This window comes from Carassius auratus, unplaced genomic scaffold (assembly GCF_003368295.1).
Source record: "Carassius auratus strain Wakin unplaced genomic scaffold, ASM336829v1 scaf_tig00214714_1_2670353, whole genome shotgun sequence".
NCBI lineage: Eukaryota > Metazoa > Chordata > Actinopteri > Cypriniformes > Cyprinidae > Carassius > Carassius auratus.
In genome coordinates this window covers 1,657,363-1,685,105 of record NW_020527778.1, presented here as the reverse complement: position 1 = coordinate 1,685,105, position 27,743 = coordinate 1,657,363, and the positions used below count along the sequence as shown (strand labels likewise).

At 35.3% G+C, this 27,743-nt stretch overlaps 2 protein-coding genes and 1 long non-coding RNA gene across 5 annotated transcripts in view; 1 reads left to right on the top strand and 2 right to left on the bottom strand.

Moving 5' to 3' along the window:
• Window positions 1-63: 63 nt before the first annotated feature.
• Window positions 64-8,704, bottom strand: LOC113092828 (DNA replication licensing factor mcm4-A-like). Its single transcript, XM_026258589.1, has 17 exons — window positions 8,620-8,704; window positions 7,695-7,752; window positions 7,449-7,583; window positions 7,195-7,358; window positions 6,258-6,359; window positions 6,054-6,149; window positions 5,845-5,940; window positions 5,027-5,165; window positions 4,715-4,935; window positions 4,449-4,569; window positions 3,353-3,612; window positions 2,889-3,254; window positions 2,677-2,804; window positions 1,652-1,859; window positions 1,312-1,540; window positions 400-533; window positions 64-287 (listed from the first exon to the last, which is right to left on the bottom strand). The coding sequence occupies exons 2-17, from the start codon at window positions 7,738-7,740 to the stop codon at window positions 195-197; spliced, it is 2,538 nt and encodes an 845-aa protein (XP_026114374.1). The 5' UTR covers window positions 7,741-7,752; window positions 8,620-8,704; the 3' UTR covers window positions 64-194.
• Window positions 8,705-10,085: 1,381 nt separating this feature from the next.
• On the top strand, window positions 10,086-11,682 carry cebpd (CCAAT enhancer binding protein delta). Its single transcript, XM_026258604.1, has one exon. The coding sequence runs from the start codon at window positions 10,274-10,276 to the stop codon at window positions 11,147-11,149; it is 876 nt and encodes a 291-aa protein (XP_026114389.1). The 5' UTR covers window positions 10,086-10,273; the 3' UTR covers window positions 11,150-11,682.
• A 4,958-nt stretch (window positions 11,683-16,640) lies between these two features.
• Window positions 16,641-27,743, bottom strand: part of LOC113092838 (uncharacterized) — a 34,441-nt gene continuing 23,338 nt past the window's right edge. For 2 of the 3 annotated variants that reach the window (XR_003287627.1, XR_003287628.1), the window contains exons 6-7: window positions 18,665-18,777; window positions 16,641-17,321 (exon numbers count right to left, since the gene is read on the bottom strand). This is a non-coding gene — a long non-coding RNA (uncharacterized LOC113092838). The remainder of the gene's footprint in view (window positions 17,322-18,664; window positions 18,778-27,743) is intronic. The other variant, XR_003287629.1, reaches the window with a different exon arrangement.

Below are 27,743 nucleotides of genomic sequence, written 5' to 3'. Positions count from 1 at the left end.
GATCAGTGAATATATGCTTTCCATACTTGATTATGTAAATAACAGCTATAAACCACCAAAGTCTTCTTTTGTACAACAAAACTCATTTATTGCAACCAGAAATTGTCCACACATATCATTATTAACAATAATTGCTCTATAGAAACAGAGAATAGGATGAAGCAAGTAACAAAGAGGAAGCAGCAGTCGAGTGTTCACAGAAGTCGAACGGTCTTTCCGGTGACGGTCAGATAATCTTCATCAGCAAGTGCTCTGAGGGCCTCGTCAAACATGTCCTTTGTGATGGCCTGAAATGAGAGGAAGAAACGGTTCACATCATTTCTTATCGATATATAGCTGGAGTATCTATGCTTTCTTAGTACTATTAAAATAAGAATAAGAATTAAAAAAAAAGCATACCGCTTCTGACTGGCCACGGAGATCATCAAACAGCTGCTGGTACTTCATAGCTGGTGTTTTGCCCTTTGATTGGATGAGTTTCTTCAGGGCCTGAGCCACTTCCTCCTTGCGCTTGCGTGCTGTAGCACTCATCCCTGTCCAGAAACAATCATCAGACTCAACAACATCCACAGCTACTAGTTAAGGCATAATAAAGGGATAAGTTGAGGAAGAGCACTGAAAATGAAGATAACTTATTATAAAAATAAATATTTAATTACATTGATTACCATTTTATTAATTTAAATTATTTTTAAACATGATTTTTATATATTATTTTTTCTTTTATAAAGCATTTATATCAGTACAGAATTACAACCAATGTAAGCTGTTCACTAGTTAAGGATAATTAGTGAAAGTAAATTGAGGAAGAGCAGCGATTACGAAAAATTTCAAAAAGAAGTGTAACAAATAATAAATAATAGTACTTTATATAATTACGTTACCAATTTATTATTACTATTTTACCAATTTAAAATATTTTCATAATTTTAAAATAATATTTATTACGAAACAATTTTCAAAATGAAAACTAGCCAATATTAAATAAATCTACATAATAATAATAATTATTTTTATATTACATAATTTAATAATGGTATATCATTTAATAATCATGTAATTAAGTTATCCATTTATTTTATTTATTAAACATTTAATTTTTTTATTAATATTTTGAGGAATAACCCTAAATTACTAATAAATCATTTGATTATGGAGTAATTTTCAAAATTAAAAATTAACAAAAAACATTTTACATCATTAGACTATTATTCATTATTATAGCTCTCAATAACTTAAAGTTAAATGAGCCCATGTGACTTGACCTGGCCAGTACTAACGGTTTATTATGACCTAATCTCTAAGCCCTACCTGTGGTGAGGATGGAGATATCCACGAATCCTGTCCTGGGGTCAGTTGCCGACTGTTTTAGGGCCTCTCTGTGCAGTCTCTTGGCTTCCTCCACATCAATGGACTCGACTTTGCTTGAGAAACGCACTTTAGCGTGAGCTTCAGCAAGTCTGATGAGAGACTCCAGCTGACGGGGGTACGCAGACACCATCCCTCTGCCACTGCCGATCTTACGCATGTCTACATAGGCCTGCAATGTCAAAATGACAATTAATTTGATAATGTTGACATTAAGAATTACCAAAGTCTCTTTAAGACAAGTCATGTCACTCAGTAGCATTGATCTATATTGTTTACTTGCCTCTATAAGAGCCTGACTAGCTTCTTCACTGAGCCTGGGATGCACAGATGTACGTGCGAAAGCTATATAGTCTTTCAGCATGGCCATGTCCAGATGTTCCTCTTCGATCTGCTCTTCACTCTGATAATACAGAGACACGAGGTGATGCGCCAGACGCCGGTCATACGCCTCGTCCTGAGGGTCCAGCATCAGGAAGATCAAATCAAACCTAAGAACCAGAGAGTTTTCAGCTGTGTTTCATTAAAGAAAAGAGAAATGCTCAGGTGGGGTAAAAAAAAAAAGAAAAGAAAAAAAATTACAAAAGTGAAAATGTAAAGTATTTTAGCATTTGGATTTTAAGCTTTAAAACCGTTTGAGATCATTAAAGGCTACATTTACCCCATTTACTGTAATAACTGTCTCTAGTGTTACTGTGTACATCAACTTAACAGTTTATAAAGTACATTTTATCCACTTCTGAGAAGACTTTTCAAGCAAAAATAACACTAATAAATTCAGTCCCATTCAAAAGTCTGGGGTCAGTGAAGTTTGTGGTCGATAACTTTTACTTTTATTTAGCAATGATGGATTCGAACTTTTATTAAAGAGTCCTGAATTATTTTTACCCCTCTATATTAAGCAGCACATCTGCTTTCAATCAGTTTTATAGGTATTATATATTATATATTATATATTATATATATATATATATATATATATATATATATATAGAGAGAGAGAGAGAGAGAGAGAGTTTTATATAAATGTAAAATTTGAATGTTTTAATTTTGTTTCACTTTCATTTAATTTTAAGGTTTTAGTAATTTTATGGCATGTTTGTCATTACACTTTTTTTTTAAAGTTTTTTTATTTTTTTTTATTTTAAGTCGAGTTGAACTAAATGAAAATTATAAATGTTGCAACTCACTCTTCACAATCAACTGCAATCCTGACAGATAAAACCTTCTTGCATTCTCTCAGAAATGCATCACGTTATGGATGTTAAATATGTTTTATGTAAATACTGTGTCGTGTTGTGTTCTTACCTGGACAGAAGTGTGTGAGGCAGCTGGATGTTTTCTATAGTCGTCTTCTTGGGATTCCACTGAGACTCCACTGGATTGGCTGCGGCGAGGACGGAGGTCCGAGCATTGAGCTGGCAGATGATCCCAGCCTGGGACACACAAACACTGCATTCATGACCTGTCCTGACAAAACCATTCACTCGTGAAAATGATGGCTCACGCATCGCCCTCACCTTAGCAATCGAGAGCGTTTGCTGCTCCATGACCTCATGCAGCACAGACCGCGTGCTGTCGCTCATCTTATCGAACTCGTCGATGCAGCAGATGCCGTTGTCGCTGAGCACGAGCGCTCCTGTCTGCAGAACCAGCTGACGTGTTTCCGGGTCCTTCATCACGTACGCTGTGAGACCCACAGCGCTGGATCCTTTCCCCGATGTGTACTGACCGCGAGGAACCAGGTTATACACGTACTGCAGCAGCTGGGATTTACTGGTGCCCGGATCGCCACAAAGCAGGATGTTGACCTCTGCACGGAAGTTTCCACGGCCCGTCTGAGTGAAGTCCTTACGGGTCCCACCAAACAACTGCAACAGGATGCCCTGGAAAAAATGCCTACTATGAACCCACATCCTGAGAAACATTTGAATAACATGAGGTAAATCAAAAAACGTCTTAAGCAGCACCGACTGAAACTCACTTTCTTGATGTCCTCGTGTTCATAGATGCTGGGCGCCAGCGCAGACGACAGACGTTCGTAGACGTCCGGTTTGGCCGCTAGCTCTTTCAGCGCTGCGACCCGTTCTTTAGTGAAGAGTTTCTGCTCGCCGTCCTCGTCCAGTCCATGAAGACGCTTCTCATCCGTCTTCCGGAAGTGGATGGCGTCGATGTGGGTCTTGTACACGGACTTCACCTGGCTCTGTCGTGGGTTCAGACGCATGGGGGCGGCTCTGTAAATGCCTGATGAGAACAACAGACATGCTGCTTAGTTTTTTCACAATACCACTTATCTTAAAATACAATACTTCAATTAACATCAAACCTTTTGAAAAGTTGGATTTCAAATTCTGTTCTCAAACCCTAGCACTTGTGCTAAAATATTTAGATTTGAAAATTATTAAACACAATATTATTAAATTATTGAACACATGATAGGTAAAAATTGATAGCCTGAATGCACTTTAAGTTGCTTTGGACAAAAGCATCTGCTAAATGCATAAATTTAATTTAAATAAAGAATTATAACACAATTATAGACAAACAAACACCAAAAACTACTAACGTTATTAATATTAATAAATTATAGAATATCATGTAACACAATATACTTAATTTTTATGCTAACATTAATATATGTTATATACTATTCTATGAACAATGATCATAAATGATTAAATATTATACATTATATATTATTAAAAATAACAATATCATGTATACATGACAGCATACACAATATAATATATTATGAAAATAAACGTAAAAATTAAAGAATTTCATATATATATAAAATTACTTTTTTTATGAAGAGGTTAAAATATTTTATAATTTATTATTACAAAAAAAACACATGTTTGGAAATCTGAACTTTCATTTTTTACATTTTTTTGACTTGATGTAATAAACTGTTCTTATCAGTTTTTCTACAGAAGAGTTTCCTAATGTAATGGGTCTGAAAGTTTAGCGGTTCAGCTACAATACAATGCCTTGTTCAGATCGAAGAAAGTGTAGGGTTCAAATAGCATCAGGTACTCTACAGAACCACAGAACAAAGCTTCAATGACAGCAGGTCGTACCGGTGATGTTTATTCTGTCTCCAGGTTGCACTTTGTCAACCAGGTCATTGTGTGCATAGACGATTGTGGTGTGTGGCGTCTGACCCGCAGGCATGTCTTCCGGAGATTCCTGCAGTTTTATCTGTCACCACAAAAGATATTGAAATAATAATAATCATGCGCCTCAATTTCTGTAAGGGTCTTAAGGACTAGTAAACAAATGCATCCAAGAATAACAACCTTTCCTAACCAAGTTAAATATCCCAAAAGATTCTAAGTGAACTCACCATTTGTTTGTCAGAGAAGGCGGAGCGGTTATGCACCAGCGCCATGCTGTGGGTGGTGTTGCAGTTGCGGCAGACGGCAGGTTCAGCGATGCGGCCGCGGTCCACCTCCACACGCGTGTTAAACGCACACACCTGACAGCGGAAGAACGCCTCCTGCATCTCCGGGATCAGCTGAGAGGTGCGGATCACCATCCCACTGATAGTGATGAGCTGGTCAATGTCTGAAAGGAGATGAGAGACGATCAGATCATGTGACGGCTGCAGACATTTATCAATAAACTGTGTGTGATCATTAAGCACTGCTTCACTTACCTTCAGGGTTGAGCGCACGCATGTTTCTGGTTTTCAGGGCGCTGTAAGGACGCACTTGAATCTGATGCTCCAACACGGAGTCTGGGAAACGATCGAAGAAGAGCTCATTGACGGCCATATCGAAAGTAGGGATGACTTCCTGAGAGGATGAGAGTCAAAGAGCTCAGTAACAGGTCAATACATGTGACAATACAAAAGTTTATTAATACTGCTGAAAGAGAAAGCTCACCAAAGCTGCAAGGCAAGGCAAGTTTATTTATATAGCACATTTCATACACAATGGTAATTCAAAGTGCTTTACATAAAAGTAAGTAAAATAATCATGAAGAAAAATAATAACAAAAATAAAACAAGCAATTTTAAAACTTTTAAAATGATTAAAACATTTAAAAACAGTTAGAAAATGATTTTACATAAAAAAATAAAATAAAACAGTAAAAATATAGTGCAAGCTGCATTTATTTAATTAAAAAAAATTGTGAAATATTATTCCAATTTAAAAGATCTGTTTTCTATGTGAGTATATTTTAAAATTTAATTTATTCTTGTGAAGCAAAGCTGAATTTTCAGCATCTTTACTCCAGTCGTCAGTGTCACATGATCCTTCAGAAATAATTTTAATATGCAGATTTGCTGCTCACCTTTACATTTATTAGAATAGAACATTCTAAACAACATTGCTACATTATAAATGTCTTTACATTTTTACTTTATTATACATTTAATGTGTTTTTGCTGAATAAAAGTATTAAATCCTGATCCCATACCTTTCTGGGAAGGAATTTTTAATGCTTATTGTTTATTATTAATATCATTACCTGTGGATAACAGATCAGCTGACGGTAGAGATCAGCATCAAATGTCTGAATATGACTGCAGTTCACATTCAATACCGGCTCTCCAACAACACTGATCTGAAACACAAAACAGCCATATTAGAACACAAGAACTGGATATTAAAGATTTTGCATCATTTAACATGAACAATCATCGTTTATGCCTTTCTAATCAGTCCTGCACTCCTCACCTCATCCAGTTTCTGTATATAAAGAGGCTCGTTCAGATCCAGCCCAGCGTTCTCCTCCTCTCTGGAGTTGGGGTCTGTGAACTGCTGAAGGAAACGCTGCAAAAAAAAAAAACAACAACACAGATTCTCAACCAAAGATGATTTTTTTTCCATGGAAGATTAGCTTTATGCCAGTCAGCTGTGCATGGCTGTAGTGACACACACCTGAAACTTCTCCTTGCAGGTTCCCACGTTGACATCAGTCCCCCAGATCACCAGTCTCTGTCCTGCACCCTGCTCGCTGCCGGCCACAGCATCTCCAGACGGCTGAGAATGACGAGAGATGCACAGATCCAAATAAATAAACACATGCAATGATCAGAGATGTCCTTTTTTAATTTCTATGGATCAGTGTTATTTTAAAATTATTTATATACTATTATTTATTTAATTTTATTATGAAATAACTTTTATTTTCATATTTTCAGTGATAATTTTAATGTTATATTTTAAGTCACTTTACATTTTTATGTTACATTTTAGAGTGACTTTGCTAATAATTTATATTTTTAAATGCTTTTAAATTCCTTTTTTTTTTTTTTTATTTGTAGTCATTCTTTTCTGCGTTTTGTCTTTTTTTATATTACTAAATATTTGTAATACATTTTTTATTTCAGTTAGTATTTTTCATTTCAACAAACTTATTTCAAATAGTTTTGAATGCAACATTTCTAATACATTTTACTTCAGTTTAAGTTATCAAGTTAAGTTTTAGCTAAAATAGTCTAGACTTATGGATATGGATAATGTGGATTTTGATATTTTGTGTCTTCATTATTTATTATCCAGCACAATAGTAATATTACTTTAAAAACGTTTTATATTTTAATTCATATTTATATATATAATTATTATTATTACATTTATTATACTGTAATATTAGGAAGAAGGTTTTTCCTCTTTTTTTGTCCTTATGTGATCACATGCCTGATGCACATGAACAAACTCCAAATAAAATATGAATTATACAAGTAACCATAAATATTTATGATGTGTTAATTCTAATAAACGGCTAATTAAAAACACAACCAGCAAGTCATAAATCAAAAGATTAACCTTAACCTTTTTTATGAAACTGCAAATAACAACAACTTTCACTCACTGGCTCTGAATGCATGTCGACCTGTGGAGCTTTCCGGACAGATCCCAGGTCGGCCCGCTGACGTGCCGGGGTCCCGCGTATGCCGCTGCGGGGCGTTCCTTCCACCCTGGAGCTGGGAGTGCCGTACATCAGCGGAGAACTCACATCGACCTCGCTCTGCACGACTGGAGAAAACAAATCTTGATGAATTCCCGACCTGCTTAAATCAGCTCAATTCAATTCAATGCAAGTGAAACGCTGAATACAAGCTGTACCAGAGCGAGGGGCCATAGGGCTGGAGAACAGCGACACGTCCATGGCTGGAGATGTGGGCATGGGCTGAAGCTCTGTGGATGTGTCATGAGCTCTCGACCGCTGCGACGGAGGAGAGAGAGGGTCCTCACTCGCAGCTGCAAACACACACAAACCCTTCACATGCAACTACTGTCAAAGACAAAGCTGTCACACACTACATGCATGCCGGTATGTGTATGCATTCAGATTTAATGTATGTAACTCACGGGTCGGAGGGTCTCTCTTACGGCTCTGGGACGCTGGTGAAGACATCTCGACTCAAAACTATAAAATTAAATCTCAAAATTAATCAGCTGGAACCAAAATGAATAACATTTATTAGATTTATAGTTATATTGTTACATTTTTTAACATTAAGTAACTTAGTTTTTAAGTTGTACTAACATTAAATTTAGTTCATGTAAACTCAAATAGTTGCATGTTTATGTTTCATACACAGACTACTTAAGCATGTATGAAACTGAAAATCCTTTAACATTTGTAATTGATTATGACTTAAGTTCTTATAACCTGTTATAACTATAAATGCTTTACAAACACTATAACTGCTATATTATAAATGACTTGTGACATACTAACCTATGATTTAAGTTATTGTTACCTGTTATAAAAGATATGACAGCACACCTAATTTTTTATTTTCCCCAAGAGTAAAATAAATAGCTGTCTTCATTGAAACACTGAAAAATGGCAATGCATCACAAAACACTCACCCAAATGTCTTGCTAAACACGTCGTGGATAAATAAATAAAATCAACAAGAAGACACATTTTGACTCTGAAAACAAGTTTAATGCTTGCATGAGATGCCCAGAGAATATAATATCTGTCCACGTATAAAAACTTAATATTTAAACTACGCAGCACGTTTATTTTGTAAGGACATTGAGAAAGGATGAAACGAAAGCATGAAGGATGTAAAGTATCATGAAGAGTCAACTAGTAGCACGCTGCATCACCCACAACAACGACATAACTTCGTATTTTAACCAGAATAACTTTTTTTTTTTTTTTTTTAAATATAAGCTCACACTATGCCAACGTCCAATTGACCGATACCTTTCTTTTTAGGTTATCGTGAATACGTCTACTTTCAAACACGTTGCTTTTATACAGAAATACAACACTTACCTTGCGCACTGTTTCCCTTCTAATGTGGACGGTGGCGCGAAACTGTCTGTGACGTAAATTTCGCGGGGAAATTTTGACCAACCAACAATACGCTCCTCACTATCAGTCGAGAGGGGGGAAGTGATCGAAATGTGTGTTTAAATCATAAAAAAAAATCGTTATTTCTTAGATTACGCAATTCTTTTCGATTACTTATGTTTAAAATTACAATCAAATCTTTTTCAAACGCTTTTAATGGCAGGTTGGCAATTATAGGGCGGGTGATATAAACGAATGGCATGAACTTTTTGGTATCGTCCAAAGTTTTCGCGGGAAAGAACATCAACACAGAATAAACAGAGGTCATTCCTCTAACATCCACTAGATGTCCACGTGGACAAGATTAATATGCCTACATATAGAAAAACAACTGTAGCATCCTCACAAAATTATGAATGACTTTTTGGCCTCACTAAGGAAAATTATTTATTAATACAAGTCTAAGGCAGGGGAATAAAACATTTTATTGTGTTGCTTATATAACAGCAAAATGATTTTTACAAATTAAATATAACTAACAACAAATAACCTAAATTTTGCTTGCTTTAATGCTTTAATGTCGTTTCAATTTATATTATTTTTGTACTGAATTTGTACGTTCAGTGTGCTTCTCAAATACATGGATGTGGAAAAATAAATGAATTTAAATGTGTGTATATTTCCAAGTATACAATAAACACACTTAACAACAAAAACAACAACATTATAATAATAGCAATAATGACAACAATAATAATAATAATGAACCAAAAATATTTTATTCGTATTTATTTATATTAATTGTCTCTCGACGATCCTTCTTTCTTTGCATTCAAACATGCCCTCATGTCCAAAAAAATGAAGTATAATAATAATAATAACAAATATGAACGACAACAACAACAAAAACAACAGTAATAACTAAAATAGTAAACAAAAAATATTTTTAATTTATTACATTATTTTTTTTATTCAGGAAGGGTGGTAATGGCGCATTAATTTTCTCTCACTGATCCTTCTTTCTACACATGCATACGCATTCAGCTTGAGGTCATAATAATAATAATAATAAATAACAAAATATTCATAATAAGTATAATAAAATAATTTAAATTATTAATATTATAAATCCGAACGAAAATCCATAATAGTAATAATAATAAATAAAAACTAACCAAACATTCATTCTGTCCATTTAAATTAATTTTATTTGTGTATGCATGAATGTACAGTACACTCGCGTACGCATTCAAACTTGTCCTCATGTCCTACAACATGAAGTTCTGACAGACTGTTCTTACAAGTTTGTGTAGGCGTTCACGCACACCCGAGTCTCCTCAAATAAGAGCACGGGCGGAACATGTGACTGACGCTGGACACTCACTGGCTCCTGGAAGGGGGCGTTGATGCCGTGACGCAAGCCGTGCGCTCGTACTTATTCAGGCGGACGGCAGAGTTTCGATAGAGAGCTACGAGGACTTTAACACCTGTGCGCGAGACAGCCAGACTTTTGGAGATACGCGCTAGGTGCGCGAGACAGCGTGTGATTGCGCGTGAAAAAAAAATAAAAATTACGCCTTTTGTGGACTGGGACAAGGAAAGCATCTGCTGATCGAGTTTGAGTTTCGCTGTGTCCATGTCTGACATGTACAACCTGGACTCGCAGTGCGTAACGCCACCATGCAACATGAGCTGGGCAATGGAGCCTGCCAACTTCTATGATAATAAGGTCATGCCAGGGGATGCCAAACCCGAGGGAGAGCATTGCACGTCCGAGGACAACAACAACAATAACAGCAGCAGCAACAGCATGATGGAGCTCAGCAACGCGCCTGCCATCTACGATGATGAGAGCGCCATCGACTTCAGCGCATACATCGAGTCCATGTCCACGGTTCCTTTGGAGATCTGCAACGATGAGCTCTTTGCAGACTTGTTCAACAACACGGTGAAGCATGAAAAGCCTGACTTTTACCTGGCAGGCGCTTTTGCGCAAAAGAGCTCGGAGAGGCTGCAGACCCAGGATGGGGGCTTTGGCAAGGGCGCGTTTTGCGCACCGATCAAGAAAGAGGCAGAGGCAGAGGCAGAGGCGGACTGGAGCGACAGTGATGTGTCCTCGTCCTTACCATCTCAGATCGAGACGTGCGCGCAGACGTCCGTGAGCCTCATGCACACGGGTCAGCCGACACCTCCCACCTCACCTGAGCCAGAACCCCACACCCGGAGGAGGCTGGGAAAGGAAAGGGGAAAAAAGTCAGTCGACAGGCACAGTCCCGAGTATCGGCAGCGGCGCGAAAGGAACAACATCGCCGTGCGTAAAAGCAGGGACAAGGCGAAGCAGCGCAACCTGGAGATGCAGCAGAAGATGATCGAGCTGAGCGCCGACAACGAGCGCCTGCACAAAACCATCGATCAGCTGACACGAGAGCTCAGCAGCATCAGAAACTTCTTCAAACACATGCCCGAACCTTCTTTTGGGACTGCTGCGCGCGCGGCTGTTGACAGTCGGTGACGCGCTTCGGGGAAAGAAAGCGCGTGTGTGAGAGAGAGAGCGCTCCCCAAAAACCTTGCCAAAAACATACCTCAGTGAACTTGAATTACTATGTTCTTCTGTAGCAGACGTGCATTAAGTTACACATTGGATGATGGACTTTAGCACCGCATGGTGTCGTGCTTATTTTTGTATTCTAAATTATTACAGAAAAAACTTCATATGTTTTTATGGTACTTGTTTTCTAATTACCCAAAACGTCGTATTCAATGCAAGAGCATGTTTGAAATTGTACAGTGTGTATAAATGTATAATAAAACGACGTGAATTTTCAAAAATATCTATGTGAACGCGCATGTGTGCAGGGGGGCGGATCTGAGGGGGCGTGGTCTGTTGAAAGGTGAAGCTGTCAGTCAGCTCAATGGGATTGTAAACAGAGATTTTTAAACTTAAAAAAATATATAGCCTATATATTTTTTGTAAATGTCAGATTAATCTAATTGTTGTGAACTTGTCACTGGATTCAAATTAGAAATAAAACTATGTAAAATGCATTTTGCACACTGGTTATTAGACACTTAAAAATCGTTGTACTGGTTGATCTTTAATGAAAATGACTTAATCAGTTATTTGGTGCCATTAAACTTTTATTTAAAGTAAACGTAGGTGTTCAGCTGTCATGGAGAGCAAAAATCAGTTATTGTACAAATAATTAAACTTCAACACCACCATAATGTAATCACTCAGCTGATCCTGGACATCACATGAGCATCTTTTATACTAATATTATTAGTTGATGGTTCAGTTTCAAAATGCTCTCATACTACAGGCTCATGAATGATCATTGCTAGAATTATTCTAGCATTCTATACATTTTTTGTTTATTTATATACATTTGGAAATAAGGCAAGACCAGTGTTGATTAATTATTCTTTTTAAACCATAAAATCAGCAGATAAGTGTGCTAGTCAGTGGAGGTCAAACTCCTCCAAACAGTGTGACTTCTGCTGATAATGTGGACAAACCTCAGTACATCTTGTCGAGTTCAAAAAATATTTAATGGTCTTTTGCTGCAACTGAAACACATGCCCATGAATGCATTAAGAATGCATTAATATCATATTATGATTCATACGATGTCACAGGGATATGGGAAAAATACTGTATGAAACATGAATATTTTTTGTTAACTCACAGACAACCCTGGAAATCATTTAGACTAAGGCCTCAGGAAATCAACAGTCTGACCTCATCTAATCGAGCATCTTAAACCATTTTCGCTTGACAGCATTAGACAAAATAATGTTAAAGTCTTCTTTTACATGGTGAGAGCTACATCAACTAAATGCATTATAAAAATGGCTTAGTATTCAGTAAATTTGTAATATTTTAACACTTAAGATTAGATTTTTTTTTTCATCTAAACTTTCCCTTTCATACATCATTTACTCAGTAGTCCCAAACCGTCCCAAACTTCATAACTTTATTCAGGTTCTGCGAGTGAAACTCATTTCTGATAACATATGAGAGGTATCTTTTTAAATCTGTTCCATAATATATGACCCTCCACTTTCGCTGACATTTCCAGGAAATAAAACAGAATAAAGATAAACACTACATGAAATCTTTTTTTTTTTCGTTTCTGCACAAGAGATAAAATCATGCTAGCTTCACTTTCTAAAGTGTTTATGATAATCATTTTAAAGTCATGTGAGATGTAGATACTGTTTTCAAGAATTAGAAGAATGTCACGAAGACTTCCAAGTCATATATCAGCCCAAATATATATATATATATATACATGGATCAAACTTACTATTATGATTTTAAATATATGATAATAGGCAAAATATCATTAGGTGCGAAAAAAAGTACTTTATTATTTAAATGGCAAAGTATGTATATATATGTTATTTAAAAAAAACTGGACATGATTTTTATATAACACTAGTCAAAAGCTGATATAATTGAAATTAAAGCAAATTATTTAAATTGTACATTATTTATATATCATATAAGTGTCTGCTGTACTGCATTTAATTTATGCTTAATTTATGCTATTTTACATTTCATTTATGCTTAATTTATGCTAAAAATGGCACATGATTTTTCTATATCTAGACAAGAGCTGATGCTAATTATGCTAATTATTTAAACTGTAAAGTATATCTCTATTATGAAAATGTTTACTGTATTGCATTAAATATATTCTATTTAAAAAAAGAAAGAAGGAAAACTGGACATTTTATTGTAACAATAATAAAAATCTAACTTAATCTAAATTCATGCAAATTATTATCTGTTTTATTTCATTATTATTTCTTTTACATATGATTAGCATGTTTTTGTCCCCCGTGGGAATGAACGTTTCCACATCCAGCAGCTGAAAGCACCCCACCTTGATGAACATCCATCACTGCTCCACATACTAAACAGACCAATCCTTCCATAAAAAAAAGCACATCAACACACGTGCGTATGTTTGTTGAGTCATTTTCAGTGCGAGGACTCAAAAGGCACCATGAGTCATCACTTTAGCTTTAGCTCTTACACAGGAATGTGAAAACAGTTTAGCCATGTGGTGGGTTGTGATTAAACACATAAAGGAGGCGTTTTACACATTAAAGGGATAGTTCACCTCCAGTTGCTGGTCCCCATTGATTTGCAGTGTTTATATATATATATATATATATATATATATATATATATATATATATATATATATATATATATATATATATATATATATATAATGGAAGTCAATGGGGACCAGCAACTGAAAGTGAACTATCCCTTTAACTCTGAACACATATGGGTCAACAACTGAACAAGCAACACATGCATTAAGCATTCCAGGACAGCGCCATTTTATTTGTCAGATGCTTTTATTCAAAGGACTAGCATTGGCTTTTAAGGCATACATTTTTTTATGAATTTGAATTAAAGCCTTAATCTAGGTACTGCTAGTGTCATGATCTACAGTTTGACTTATAGGAGTGTCAATGTATGAAGCTGAGAAGCAACAGTGTACTATCTGAAAGAAACACCAAAAAAGGATCCTCTGCAGTGAATGGGTGCCGTCAGAATGAGAGTCCAAACAGCTGATAAAAACATCCCAAAAATCCACAAGTAATTCTTATAAACTCATAGCTTTTCACTTCACAAAACGTTAATTGATGGTCTGGAGCTGTGTGCTTGTGGTGTTTTTATCAGCTGTTTGGACTCTCATTCTGATGGCACCCATTCACTGCAGAGGATACATTGGTTACATTTACATTTAAGTATTTAGCAGAGGATTTTATCCAAAGCGACTTACAGTGCATACTTTTGCACAGCTAACGCAATGCTCTACCACCGAGTGATGTAATCCTACATTTCTGCAAATCTGATGAAGAAACAAACTCATCTACATCTTGAATGGCCTGAGGATGAGTAAGTCTCCAAGCAATTTTCATTTCTGGGTGAACTATGCCTTTAAGTCTGTTTCTGTGGCTTTGGGAACAAAATAAACTGCCACAAACACGTCCCCTATAATGTACTTTGAGAAAACTCAATTTTCTGATTTGCTTCTTAATAAAGAAAGCATTTGGGACTTTACAAGATGACACAAGTTAGAATTTGCAGCTGTGACGCTGCTTTAAATAATGTCTGAAGCCTTCTAGTTCTCTAGGACCAATGTTAATCCGTCAGCCCATTCTTATCACAGACGCTGCAGGTTGATGTTCACTTAGGATAGTTTCTGGTCTTTAAAGTTCCCCAGTATGGACTTAGACCTGGTTTATAAGAACTTTGGTCTGACTGTTGTTCTCAAGCCAGGAGAAGTCTGTGCTTTCATCCACTGCTACAACTCAAATCATTTCATTGACACACTTGAATCTAATCACTTTGCTTGTTGATCACAGAATAAACTATGTATTGTTTAACTAAAAAAGTTAGGCTCTTAAAAATTAAGCTTCCAAAAGGGATTTTCTTTTTTTTAGTTCACCTTTCAGTCAACAGTTTTTAAAAGAACCATTTTTGGAACCTTTCTGTGCGATCAAGGGTTCCATGAATGTTAAAGCTTCTTCATGAAACCATAGATTAACTTTTAAGGATGTCATCTTTAATCATTTGTTTACTAGTTTCAGTTTACTGGTTATGATTAAGCCCATTACTGCTATTTTTACTCCTTATTGTTAGCTCATCACAGCTCATCATTTTTACCCGTCTGATTTGACCCACTACTGTGAAATGAGTTATGAAATGACACATAATCTATGACTTTGTTTGTTCAGACTTCATCTGAGAACTTGCATGGACATTTTCTGACAAATAACACTGTAAAAGAAGTAACGCAGCACACACACACACATCTGTGTTATATAACAGAAAGCGTGATAAGACCCCTGCGTGAACCTCTGCACTCTGGAAGATCCTCCGGCACGCAGCCAGAAGTTGCTGACCACTGCAGAAGACAATTTGTGCTTGTGACAATTTTGAGTCAGATGATATGTCTTATCTTCAGGGTGAAACTGCCACAGAGATTCAAAGTCTAACATGGGGTGTCAAAAATGACATTTCTATCAGTGGTTTTCAAACCGGTCCTGCAAGCAACATTTTCTGCGTCTCTCTTATCTATCACACCTGATTCAGCTCATCAGCTCATTAGTAGAGACTGCAAGAGCTGAAGCGGGTGTGTCGCATACAGGGAGGCATACAACATGTGAAGTGCTAGGGGTGCTTGCAGGACCAGTTTGAAAACCACTGGGGAACTATCTAAACATAATGTCTGCAAGAAACCTCAGTGCAGATGACAAAATACTACATGATAGAATCTAGATTTATCGCTTCATGCCCTGGGTCATCCACAGGGATTTCAGCTTGAATCACTTTCATTCAGTAGTTTCGAATGTTTCCATAAAACAGACCATCTGTAAGACATTAGAAAGCATTCATGGCTGAATGTGCAGGTCATTTTTCACCACAAAAAAAAGGGGGGGAAAAGGGGATTTTTTTTGTATTCCTGATAAGGAAAATAATGCATCTTTTTAGGACCATTAAGATTTGTGACATTGTTTTCATGACAAAATAATGAAAAATATTTACTTATTACTAATCATTATTCAAATAATTACAATTAAAATTGATTATATTTAATCTAATTATTTATGAAAGGTATCATGGAAATCATGTGAAAATGCACAGATGAGAGCAAATGAAATGTAAACAAATATTAACATTTATACAATGTAGTTCTCTAAAAATATTGAAATGTTCTTTATCCACTGAGAGGTCTGTTGGTAGATCAAGTATGCCATCAGTATACCACAACAGAATTTTGTACAAGTTATTTTATTCAAATTAAATTTTTTTTTAAATATATAATATAATAATTGTAAATAATGCTTTAAAATGAATTTCCCATCTGCCGTTGGTCAATCAAAGACCAAAGAGTAGACAGAATGTTTATTTACTCAATACATTTAGAGAAATAATTTTTGATATTTGTGTTTTTTTTTTTTTTTTTTTTTTGAAATTTTGACCACTAACTCAGTTTTCTGTATAGCCGTTGTTTTAGCCTGTTTTCTACAAACCGCCACTGTAAATCCATTCTATTAATATTACTGCAGATAAACCTTACTTTTTGTAAAAGCAATGAAATAACTCTCAAAAACTATTAATGTTAAGAAGATGGTCGATATTTGTGGATCATTTAAAGAATGAAACGCTTCAGACAGATGGCTTCACTTTGCATGAGTTAAAATAATATAATAAGGAGAAGAACAGAACACTTTGTAACAAAATGTGAGTTTTATATCTCAACACCAGGCGAAAAGACAACTTCAACATGTGGGAGAAAGATCTTGAAGGAGGAAGGAGTAAATAACAAACCACAAGAAGGTCCCTAACAAAGCAACTGGTTTCGTTTAAATGTCCAAACATGCTGTACCCCCCTCGAGATCTGGTTCTGTCAGGCTGGATCATACCAACTCCTCAAAACAAGGAGGGTTCTGGGGGGAACGTACCAACCTGTGACAGCGCAGAGAGGGAGGGTTTCTGGATCCAGGTGCTCCAGTATTATGGAGTTGCAGAATGGAGAATTACGAGTTTTCTGGTTCCAGTTGGATCACTGTCTGTTCCCAGCAGAATATCTGAGCTGGTTTACAAGAAGGAGCAGTAGCTTAATGTCAGGGAACGTTCTACAGTCAAGGCTCTGAGAAACAACAACATGAAGATTAATGAAGGAAGCCTCAAAATCTCAAAATAGTTCAGACATGAAGAAGCAACCACAGAGACTTTCAGCTTGAATGGCTTCCATTCAGTAGTGCCAAACTTTTCCTTAAAAAAATATCTTTTTGATGCATTATAAAGCATTTGTGGCTGCATCACATGAAAACAAGTCAAGGTCATTTTTCACTCCAAAAACGATAAGGAAAAAAAAGAATGAAGAAAAGTGATACCTATTTTTAGGAACATTCTGTGAAATTATTTACAATTAAGCATAAATTCACTTATTTATTTATATTGTAATTTGTTTAAATAATTTAATTATATACATAGATATTACCATGACATATAAATACATTATAATGAAAAAAAATATTTTTGATTAGTAATATGCATTACTAAGAATTCATTTGGACAGTTTAAAGGTGATTTTCTCAGTATTTTTTTTTTTGCACTCTCAGATTCCAGATTTTCAAAAAGTTGTATCTCAGACAAATATTGTATGATCTTAATAAACCATACATCAATGGAAAGATTATTTATTCATGATGTATAACTCTCAATTTCGAACAATTGACACTTAAGAGTTTTTTTTTCTGGTTTTGTGGTCCAAGGTCACATTTCAGTATTTTTCACATTACAGTAAAGAGATTATCATGAAAATAATGTCACAATGCAAAGAAATCTTAACAGTCCAAAAATTAAAAATGAATATTATTCATTATTTCTCTTGTTTGATTTCAGGGTAAAACATGACCTGGACATGTTCTTTACATAGTTATTAAGATTAATCTGCATAATGTCCTATAATACTGTATAAATCAGTGTCATTTTAGTATTATTGAGATATTATCATAGTTGCTATTATAATTTTGAATCAGTTCTTATTTTTACATTTTCTATTTTAATTTTAGGTAACATTTGAATTAAAACGAGTAATTCTTTTGAGATTTTTGTTAAATAGTTTGTATTTATTTTTATTTCAGTTAAAGTACATCCAGTTAAACTAAATTAAAAATAGATTCCTTGACAAGACATTTATTTTAATCTAGCTGCCAAGGCAACATTTCTCATTATAATAGAATTTTTAAGTTTTTTATATTTTTATTTCATTTTTATTTATTTATTTATTCATATTTTTATGGTTTTAATTTTTGGTTCAGTGTCATTGTCATCAAACCCTGCGGCATTGTTTATAATAATTATAATACCTCAGAATTACTTCCATTATGGCAGACTGAACTAGTAATTAGCAAGTCATGAGACAATGAGACAATAGCAGTACTTTCAGACAGCTGATGCGTTCATGTATGTCTAACAGGTGAATACCATTCTCCTTCACAGCGTCTCTGATCATCAGAAGGGGTTGTGTGTGTGTTACAGTTCTCCTGTTCCCCTTCAGTCACAAACAGCAGCATCTGCCTCTTGCCTGCATTTGAGCTCTGCAATACAAAGATGTATGTAGAAATCAGTGAATACATTATTATGAACTGACTTGAGATTTTAAGATTAGCACTGGAATAAACCTTTTCGATGTACAATGCACATTTTCTCTTTTCAAACATGCAGACATCAATATTGTGCAAAATTGTGTATAGTATATATCATGTGCAGGAATTCAAGAATAAAGGAAATTGTTATAAAACATAATTTGGGGGACAGAAAATGTTAAAAAATAAAAAATAAAAATCTGCTCAGATAAAGGGATGTAAAAAAATGGGTGTTTATCAAACAAAGGGTAATTAAAACTGAATTTGTTTTGCCTCATTTCAAAAGACATAAACCTGTCATTATTACGAGAAATGCTTTAGGGCCAGTTTTCCAGACTGTTCCTTCGTACACCTACACAGATGTGCAATGTCAGTCAGTATCAAAACAAAAAACATTAATGTACTATCATCGCCAGAGTGTGTGCATGACCCTTAACCTCCAACAGATAAATCCCAGGTTATCAAAGTCCACAGTCTGATTGTCAATGGGTGATGTCACTTACGGGAAGCTTGCGACAAACTGCGCATAAAGCTTTCCAAACACTTTTCCAAAAGCGAGGGAAACTCATCCCCTGAGGGATGAAGACTTGGCAGACGTGCTGGGAAAACAGCTACGGTGGGTTCTTAAGAAGACAATCTTAAGGCAAAGCTATGGACTATTTCTCACCTTCTTTAAACCAGGTGGGCCAAGATGGTCCTCAAAGATAGCTATGATGAAAACTGATGATCTGATTTATGCATTTGTTGTTAAAAATAGGTTACGAAAACATTACCAGTAATTGTTTATGAACCACAGTGGCCCAAAAGCTGTAACAACGCCTCAAAGAATCGTCCTAAACAAGAAAGCAAGAAAGAAACATTTTACATTCAAATAAAAATGTTTATGGTTTGCACACCTTTGTTGGTATTGTTAACTAAAATTATTACACAGCATTTTCATCAATTGAAAAAAAAAAAGAAATAAAGCAAAATATAAATATTCAATGAAAAACATACGCATATTAATAATAATAAAAAAATATATAAATACAACAAATAAAATAACTTTACAAAATTACTAAAACCTAAACTACAATTCAAATGACAACTGAAAATATAAAGACTGAAGCTCATTCAAAATAAAAACTATAAAAGTACAGTACATAAATAATAATTAAATAACACTGTTCCACACCTTTTTCGAAACTGAGATTTATATGTCATGTGAAAGCTGAATAAATAAGATGATGATGACCATTGATGTATGGTTTATTAAGATCGGAAAATATTTGAAAATCTGGAATCTGAGGGTGCAAAAAAAATCAAAACACTGAGAAAATTGCCTTTGAATTTGTCCAAATGAATTATTAGCAATGCACATTACTAATCAAACATTTATTAATTTTTACGGTAAGAAATGTACAAAATATCTTCATGAAACATGAACTTTACTGTATATCCTAATGATTTTTGGCATAAAAGAAAAATCAATATTTTTGACTCATACAATGTGCTATTGGCTATTGCTAAAAATGTACCCCAGCGACTTCAGACTATATATATATAGTTTTAAAATCTTAAAATTCCTCAATATTTCAGGTTTTCCTTTATTATGTTCTTTATTTTTGAAGCATGTCTGCTGTCAATCTGTTTTGCCGTTGTTTTGAGTGCTTTACATTAAGGATCTCTCTTAGCGTCTGAAGAACAGGTGTTCGGTACAGTACAGTTTCAGTCTGTCCTGATAAGGGAACCATGTGACCCTGCTGGACGAGTCAATAGCAGAAACTGGACGCTGCTGTAGGACTCGATCCTGGAAAGCACAGACCGTCCTCACTATTTAAAAATCAACTACATCGTTTAATAGTTCAGAGAGGTCATCTGATGGAATATAAATGAATATCGTTTACCTCTGTCACTCAGAGTAAAGTTCCCTTCCCGGTCAGCCAGATTATTTATAGAAACAAAACAGCAAAAACACTAATTCAGAAGGTCATTAACATATGACTGCATACATCTGCATATATTTACAGAACTTGGGCCGCTCCCGTGTCCTTCAAGATACAAAAGGACAACAAAATGCTATGAATAAGTAGAAAATGGTTCCTTTAAAGCTGCTTTTTTAAACCCAAGGCAGAACGTTTTAGGCCTAATAAAAGCAACAAAAAATCTACAAAACATTTAGATTTTTTGAAGCTGACATTCATGACATTCTTTATTCGGTGTAAGTGAATAAGGGATTTGTTGGTGCTAGGTGAAAATCTGTAGAAAAAGGGATACATTCATGTCTGATCACACAGAAAAGTTTAATACTCGGCGTCAGGGGTTTGTTTAAATCACTAACTCTCAGTGATGATTGTCTTATCCAGGAGGAATCTTCTAGAAGCAGCAGGTATGTGAGATAAATGTGAAGTAAACAGTCTGTGATTTACGATGTGATTTGAAGACCCATGCTGGTAGACTGCGGCAGATCATCTTTAGATTTTGGATCAACCGGAGGAGGCCACAGACGAAGAGAAGAAGAGAGAGGAAAAGAAATAAGTCCAGAAACACCGGAGCCGAAGGTGGAGAGTTTATAATGTCAGTCTCATTATCTTCGCTTGGACTGACACGCTGCTGTTGGAGCTGAACAGTGTCTAGTGACGAGTACGAGATCAGTTTCACTAGCAGGCTGAGGCTTGTTCACACACACACACACACACACACAGAGGTAAATAATCTGTCATCAAAGCATTCAAGAATTAAATAATCACCATTGAAATGGCTGATAATCTAATATTTGGCAGGCCACGTGTTATTTTAACACTCCAATTCCGAGTTTATGCTGCTAACAAAACAACTCAGACAGACTGACATTCAGACAAAAGGACCGAGATCAGCTCCGTCTGTGTTTGATTTAATAGAGTGACAGAAAAACACTCCCAGATTATTAGAATTAAAACAGATATGGCATAAATAGGTACCAGGGTTATTGTCGTTAACTAAAACTTAAACTATAAAAAACTTTTTGTTAACTAAAAAAAAAAAGAAAAAGAAAAGAAAAAAAAATGTGAGATGAAAAACTAAACGAAATTTAGAAACTAAATTTGAAAATGTAAAAAAAACACTAATTTATAATATTATTAAAATAGATTCATTTAAATAGTAATATTTTAAAAAAGTTATAAAAATGGCAAAAGCACAAAAACGTTATACTAAAATTAAAAAGAAAGCGCTCTCTCTCTCTCATATATATATATATATATATATATATATATATATATATATATATATATATATATATATATATATATATATATATATATATATATATATATATATATATTTTTTTTTTTTTATTTATTTTTTTTTTTTAAATGAATATACACATAAGAATGCTAATTAAAAATACTGAAAAAAGCTATAATAATACTACAATAAAAACTATAGCAGTATTGGTTTAGGGTTCTCAAGTTGCTATATGGTTGTTTGGAGATCATCAGAAGGTCTTGATTTTTCATTATAGATCAAATTCAGTTTCTGGACTCTTAAAAGCTCTAATACATAGATGGATTTCTAGAACGCGAGAGAATAAAATGTTCTTAGTGGGGCTTAAAAAGCATTCTTGAGCCCTGTGTGTGCCTCAGTGCAGCATGATCTGATCACTCTCAACCACTCTTCCTGTGACCCGCTCAACCGCCCCATCCAGTCCAGCGGGACGAGCCCTCGCTGAAAACACTGCAGAATGACAATATTGTTTATATCCTGAAGAAAGTTGTCTATTCCTGGGCATTAACTCCAAAAAACTCATCTTTTCTAGTGTTTTTTTTTTTTTACATTTATGCATTAGCAAACACTTTTATCCACAGCACACTTTATCTAGAGCCAACAATGCCAGGTTTATTAGATAACTATTAAAAAGAGCATTTTTCTTGAAATACTATTCAGTATGAGAAAAAAAAAAAATTATGAAACTGATCCGAATGTACAAAATCATTTATTAAAAGGTGTAGTTAAAGTGTATATTTAAATATTAGATGCAACAAATAGACTGAAACTAAAACTAAACGTGAACTAAAATAAAAATAAATAAATCTAATAAAACTGAAGCAAAATGACAAAAGTTTTACCAAAATGATTAGCCTATACTAAACAAAATCAGGTAAGGTAATAAGAATTTATAAAACTATATTGGCATAATAAAATAACACAGGTTCCCAATGAGTTACAACCATGAAGGCAAAAGGAGATATTAGGTTGCTTTACCTTACAATGAAAGTGGAAATTGGGGACTGCGACTATTAAGCTCAAAAAAATAAAAAAGCATGATAAAATTAAAATGAAAGCAGTCCAAATGACTTGTACACACAATTTCAAGTGCTCTGAAACCATTCTAGGCTTATGTGAAGAAAAGACTAGAATTTAAGATGATTTATCGCTGATAACATTTGGGAATATTATCAGCAACTACATACATTTTTAATTTTCTTCACATAAAGCGATCATATTTAAGGACATATTTTTTGTAGCTTGACAGTCCCAGTCCCCATTCACTTTCATCCTATGGAAAAGAGTAGCACGCTAGACATCTCTTTCGGAGTTCTACTGAAATAAAAGACAAAGTTTAGATTTTTTTTAAATACTTAAGGGCAAGTAAAGATGACGGAATTTCCTTAAGTGCCCTGACCCTAATCTCACACACCCTATACACCATATAGATGGCCGCTGATTCCAAATAAGCAGTGCATGTTGAAAGGCATCGTGGGTATTCGTGTACACGGCTCATGTTCATATCTGTGGAAAAGTGTCACCAGAATTTCCCATCACGTGCCATCTTTAACTTAAACAACACATATGTTAAAGCAGTGGCCACGCAGACAACCTTGAGTGAGCAGACACATGTGGCGAGAGGCCAATAATACTCAACACAGACGTAAATCTCACAGGCCAGTGTGCTGCTAATCTGAGCAGGAGAGGGTGGAAACAGGAGCTCATATTAACTTTGAGTTCACAGAGTGCAGTAAGGTTCACTAATTATTCACTAATAGTGCAGAAAACAGGGTTCGGTTTGAGACAGTTTGTGAACACATATAACATCCCATAACCATCCTGAATGAGAGCGCACGACCTGAGAAAGAGAAAGAGAGGGGAAACAATCATTTTCAGCCATTAACTTTAAGTCACTAGTCAGGTTTGAGACAGTTTGTGAACACATATAACATCCCATAACCATCCTGAATGAGAGCGCACGACCTGAGAAAGAGAAAGAGAGGGGAAACAATCATTTTCAGCCATTTAACAACCTGTAATGACTTATTTTGCTTTGCACTACTGATATTTTGTTTTGAGTTTCAATAGTAATTGTTAACTCCATTTGCAATGCACTACTGTTATTTTACTTTTGCAATAAAAAGCTTACCATTTTTGCCATGGCAATAATAAAGCAATAATAAAGTGGTAAGAAAGAGAGAGACTGAGACAGACTGAACTGTTGATGATGTTTCTAAAAATCCAACAAGCATTTGAATTTATTTTGGCAGACTCTTCATGACAAACTGTATTCAGAAATAAACTACCCCAAATGAAAACCTGCAAATGTGAGTCTCTGATGAAGAGGGAAGCTTCATCCCAACAACAAACACTCACATAGATACAGATACTGTCTACGGATTTAATGTTGACTTTGGCACCAGACGGGGACTTACTAATAATTTGATCTATGGCCTGACTCGCAGCGGTCACATGGCGGTGTTTCTATACTCAATTTTTTTTTTTTTGCAGGTATTAATAGTCTCTACAGATCATACAGTCAGTTTACAGAAACTGGTGACTTTTTTGGAGCCAGTAAACCACAGGACTAAACAAGCAGGCTGGTATTTAGATATATTTTCACATGCGAGACAGTGATTTGATTGCACAGTAGAGATAACTATAGTGGAATACAAAAATAAACACAGTTGATTCGTACATTCTTCACACTGATCTGAAGACGTGCTGTTTAGTTAAAAAAGTGCTTGCAAGGCAGAACTGCATAATAATCTACTTTCATTCTTTTTCTTCTCCACATTTTCTGCATATATTTCAGCTCAAACCACTCTCTGTGCAGACTATTAATAGACTGTTTAGAACAGAGAGTCACAAACTTTTCTTCACCCGAAAAAAAATGTATACTTATGATAGTAATTGCTATTTGAAATCTAAGTGATGTCATTACATTATATGCATACTGAATTGCAGTTGGTTGCCTTTTTTTTTTTTGCATACTGAATTGTGATTTATGCATACTTTCTTATCGATTTCTGTGTATTTATCTCAAAAGGCATCAGAAGTTTAGTTATGTGTTCATATGCAGAGTTGACAGAAAACAAGATTATCTCAAACTTCTTATAAAATATGAATTTCAATTTTCCCATCAGTTTCTTTCTATATTTTTATCTTTTCTTTTGCTAAAGGTGACAAGAAGAAATGCTGATTCACACATCACACAGAGCTGACAGAAAACAAGATTCTCTGACGTTTCTTTTGGTTCATATTTAGTTGTGTTCAAACTGAATTAAGAATCCATATCAATTTTCCAACAATCTCAAATTTGCGATTAAATGATTTCAATATTTATAGTGTCCAAAAAAGCACTTTGTCTATACAAAACATTGCGTTCAACTCCGCTCGAGCCAGATTAGGATAAAACAATGATGTTTCATGTTAAAAGGTCAAATCGCCTTTATTTAGATAATGCTTTATACAATACAGATTGTGTCGAGGTGACTTTACAGTGTTAAACAGGATATTAATGTTTCAATGATGCTGACAAAATTTAATTCTGATGGAAAGCAGCTCTAAAAGAAGACAATAGTAACCAGTCAAGTTTTCATTAAAAGTCAGTTCATTGTTGATTCAGTGGAGTTTAATATCTGTGTGCATTTCCTCAATTTTGGAATGAATTCGATTCATCTATAAAGAAAACAGTGATGTCATCACTTCAGTTCTCTTCAAATAGCAATTAAGTTGATAAATTTGCCAAATATCAAGCGAAAAACAATGAATAAAAAGTCTAAGCACTAATAAAACGGCTTTCAAAATAGATACGAAAAAAAAGCAAGTAAACGATGATGGCGCGGTATGAGTTGACTTTTAATAAACCATGACTGGCGTTTCTGGAATCATCCTGACTTGTTGTTACCCTGTTGTGGCGCTGCTAAAGAACACTGGGGTTAAGTGAGTGCGGTTGTGAACACTGAGGCTTGTTTAGACCCGTGTGTCTATGAAACTGGAGAATAGGAGGGGTGATTGGCCAGTAGCTTTTTGTGGTATGGCCAGGCTGACATAAACAACCCCCTTCTTTATTCCTCTTCAGGCACTTCCTCCAACGGAGCAGGACTGGGGGCCAACCGACGCCCCCACCGGGTCTCTGTCACTAGTCAGCCGCAGTCACGAGCCACTTTCAGGAATCTGTTATTGTGAGCATTCGCAGGAATTCGCAGCAACTTGGAGGCGCTTCCAGGAACTGCGATCCATTGAGCTTGTCCAAACACTCACATACACACACATTTCACACAAGCCTACTGGATGTAGGTACCCCACTCCCACTGCGTTTCTTTCACACATGCGCCAAAACTTCTCTGGAAGCTGATTGGCTGAGGCACAGTGGGCGGGATTCCTTCCAGAACAGCGCTGGCCAATGGGAGCGGATCTTTCGATAAACAGAGCTGTAATCCGACACGTAAAGCACATTGTGTTCTACTTCTTCTAGAAAACATCCAACCCCTCCTGTCTGAGCACAGAGTACTTCTTCAGCCTGTTTATACTGCTCTGAGTTTTTACTGGAACAACATATCTTCTTGGACCCAAAGTTAAATGCTAATTATTGTCTGGAAACTGGCCACAAAAACTCAACGAGGAGAAATAACCATAAAGAAAAAAAAGGGCAGGATCCAACTGCAAACTAGTTGTAATGAAGTAATGTTGTCAAAGCACACATGAAAAAAAAAATATTGTTGACAACTATAATGCATGTTTGAGGGTATAAACATGGATTTCAAGCATATGCTTATAATCTGATTTTAAGCATGTGTGTGGTGAACTTATAAACAGAGCCAAGACAGCTTTTACCAGTGCTTTATTAACTAAAACTGAACATATTCAACATATTTTGTTCATGAAAATAAATCTGAAACAAAATAAAACAAAAATATTAGATGAAAAACGCAAAAAAAAAAAAAAAACTTTAGAAATGTTACTCAATCTGAAAGGCTGAATATTAAGGTGACAGAAAAGTAGAAAAGTAAAGATATAAACCATCTTCTTGGTAGAGCAAATGAACAAACGTACAGTATTTTCTTCAAAAAGTCTAAAATTAAACACAGATGATCTATTCAGGGTGTTGCTATGGGGTCAGGGCGTTTTGGGTGGTTACCTACTAGTCCAAGTCAAAAGAGCATCACCACTTGATATGGCTCAGAATGTAAGATCATTAGAAATAGTGATGATTGCCCTAGCAACAACTAAATCATTTAGATTAAAAAATAGAGAGGGTGCAGAAGTTGAACTCATCACAGTCAGCTGACCCAATCTGAGCCAACATAAAATGAGGAAGGAGAATCGAATCATGAGGGAGCGATAATGTGTTTGTATAATCAACTGATGCTGCATTTGAACATAAGATGTGTGTATGACTATGTTCAAGAGAATAAGCGCATGTATGCACCGTGTGCCACCAGCTGAGCTACAGTATAGATATCACCATCATCCCACTGTACATTCACAAGTGTTAAAAGTAACTTATTGTACTGTTTACTCACATTACTCATCTGTTTATGTAACAGCTATTCATTCTTGAGTAACATTTCAGGCTAAACAGTTACAGTAAACGCAACCCAAAACAAAGATTCAACCAATTTGCAATTCAAAGTGCAATTCAGATTGCAAAAAAAGATTTGATTTTCTTCGACACTACAATAAATTAA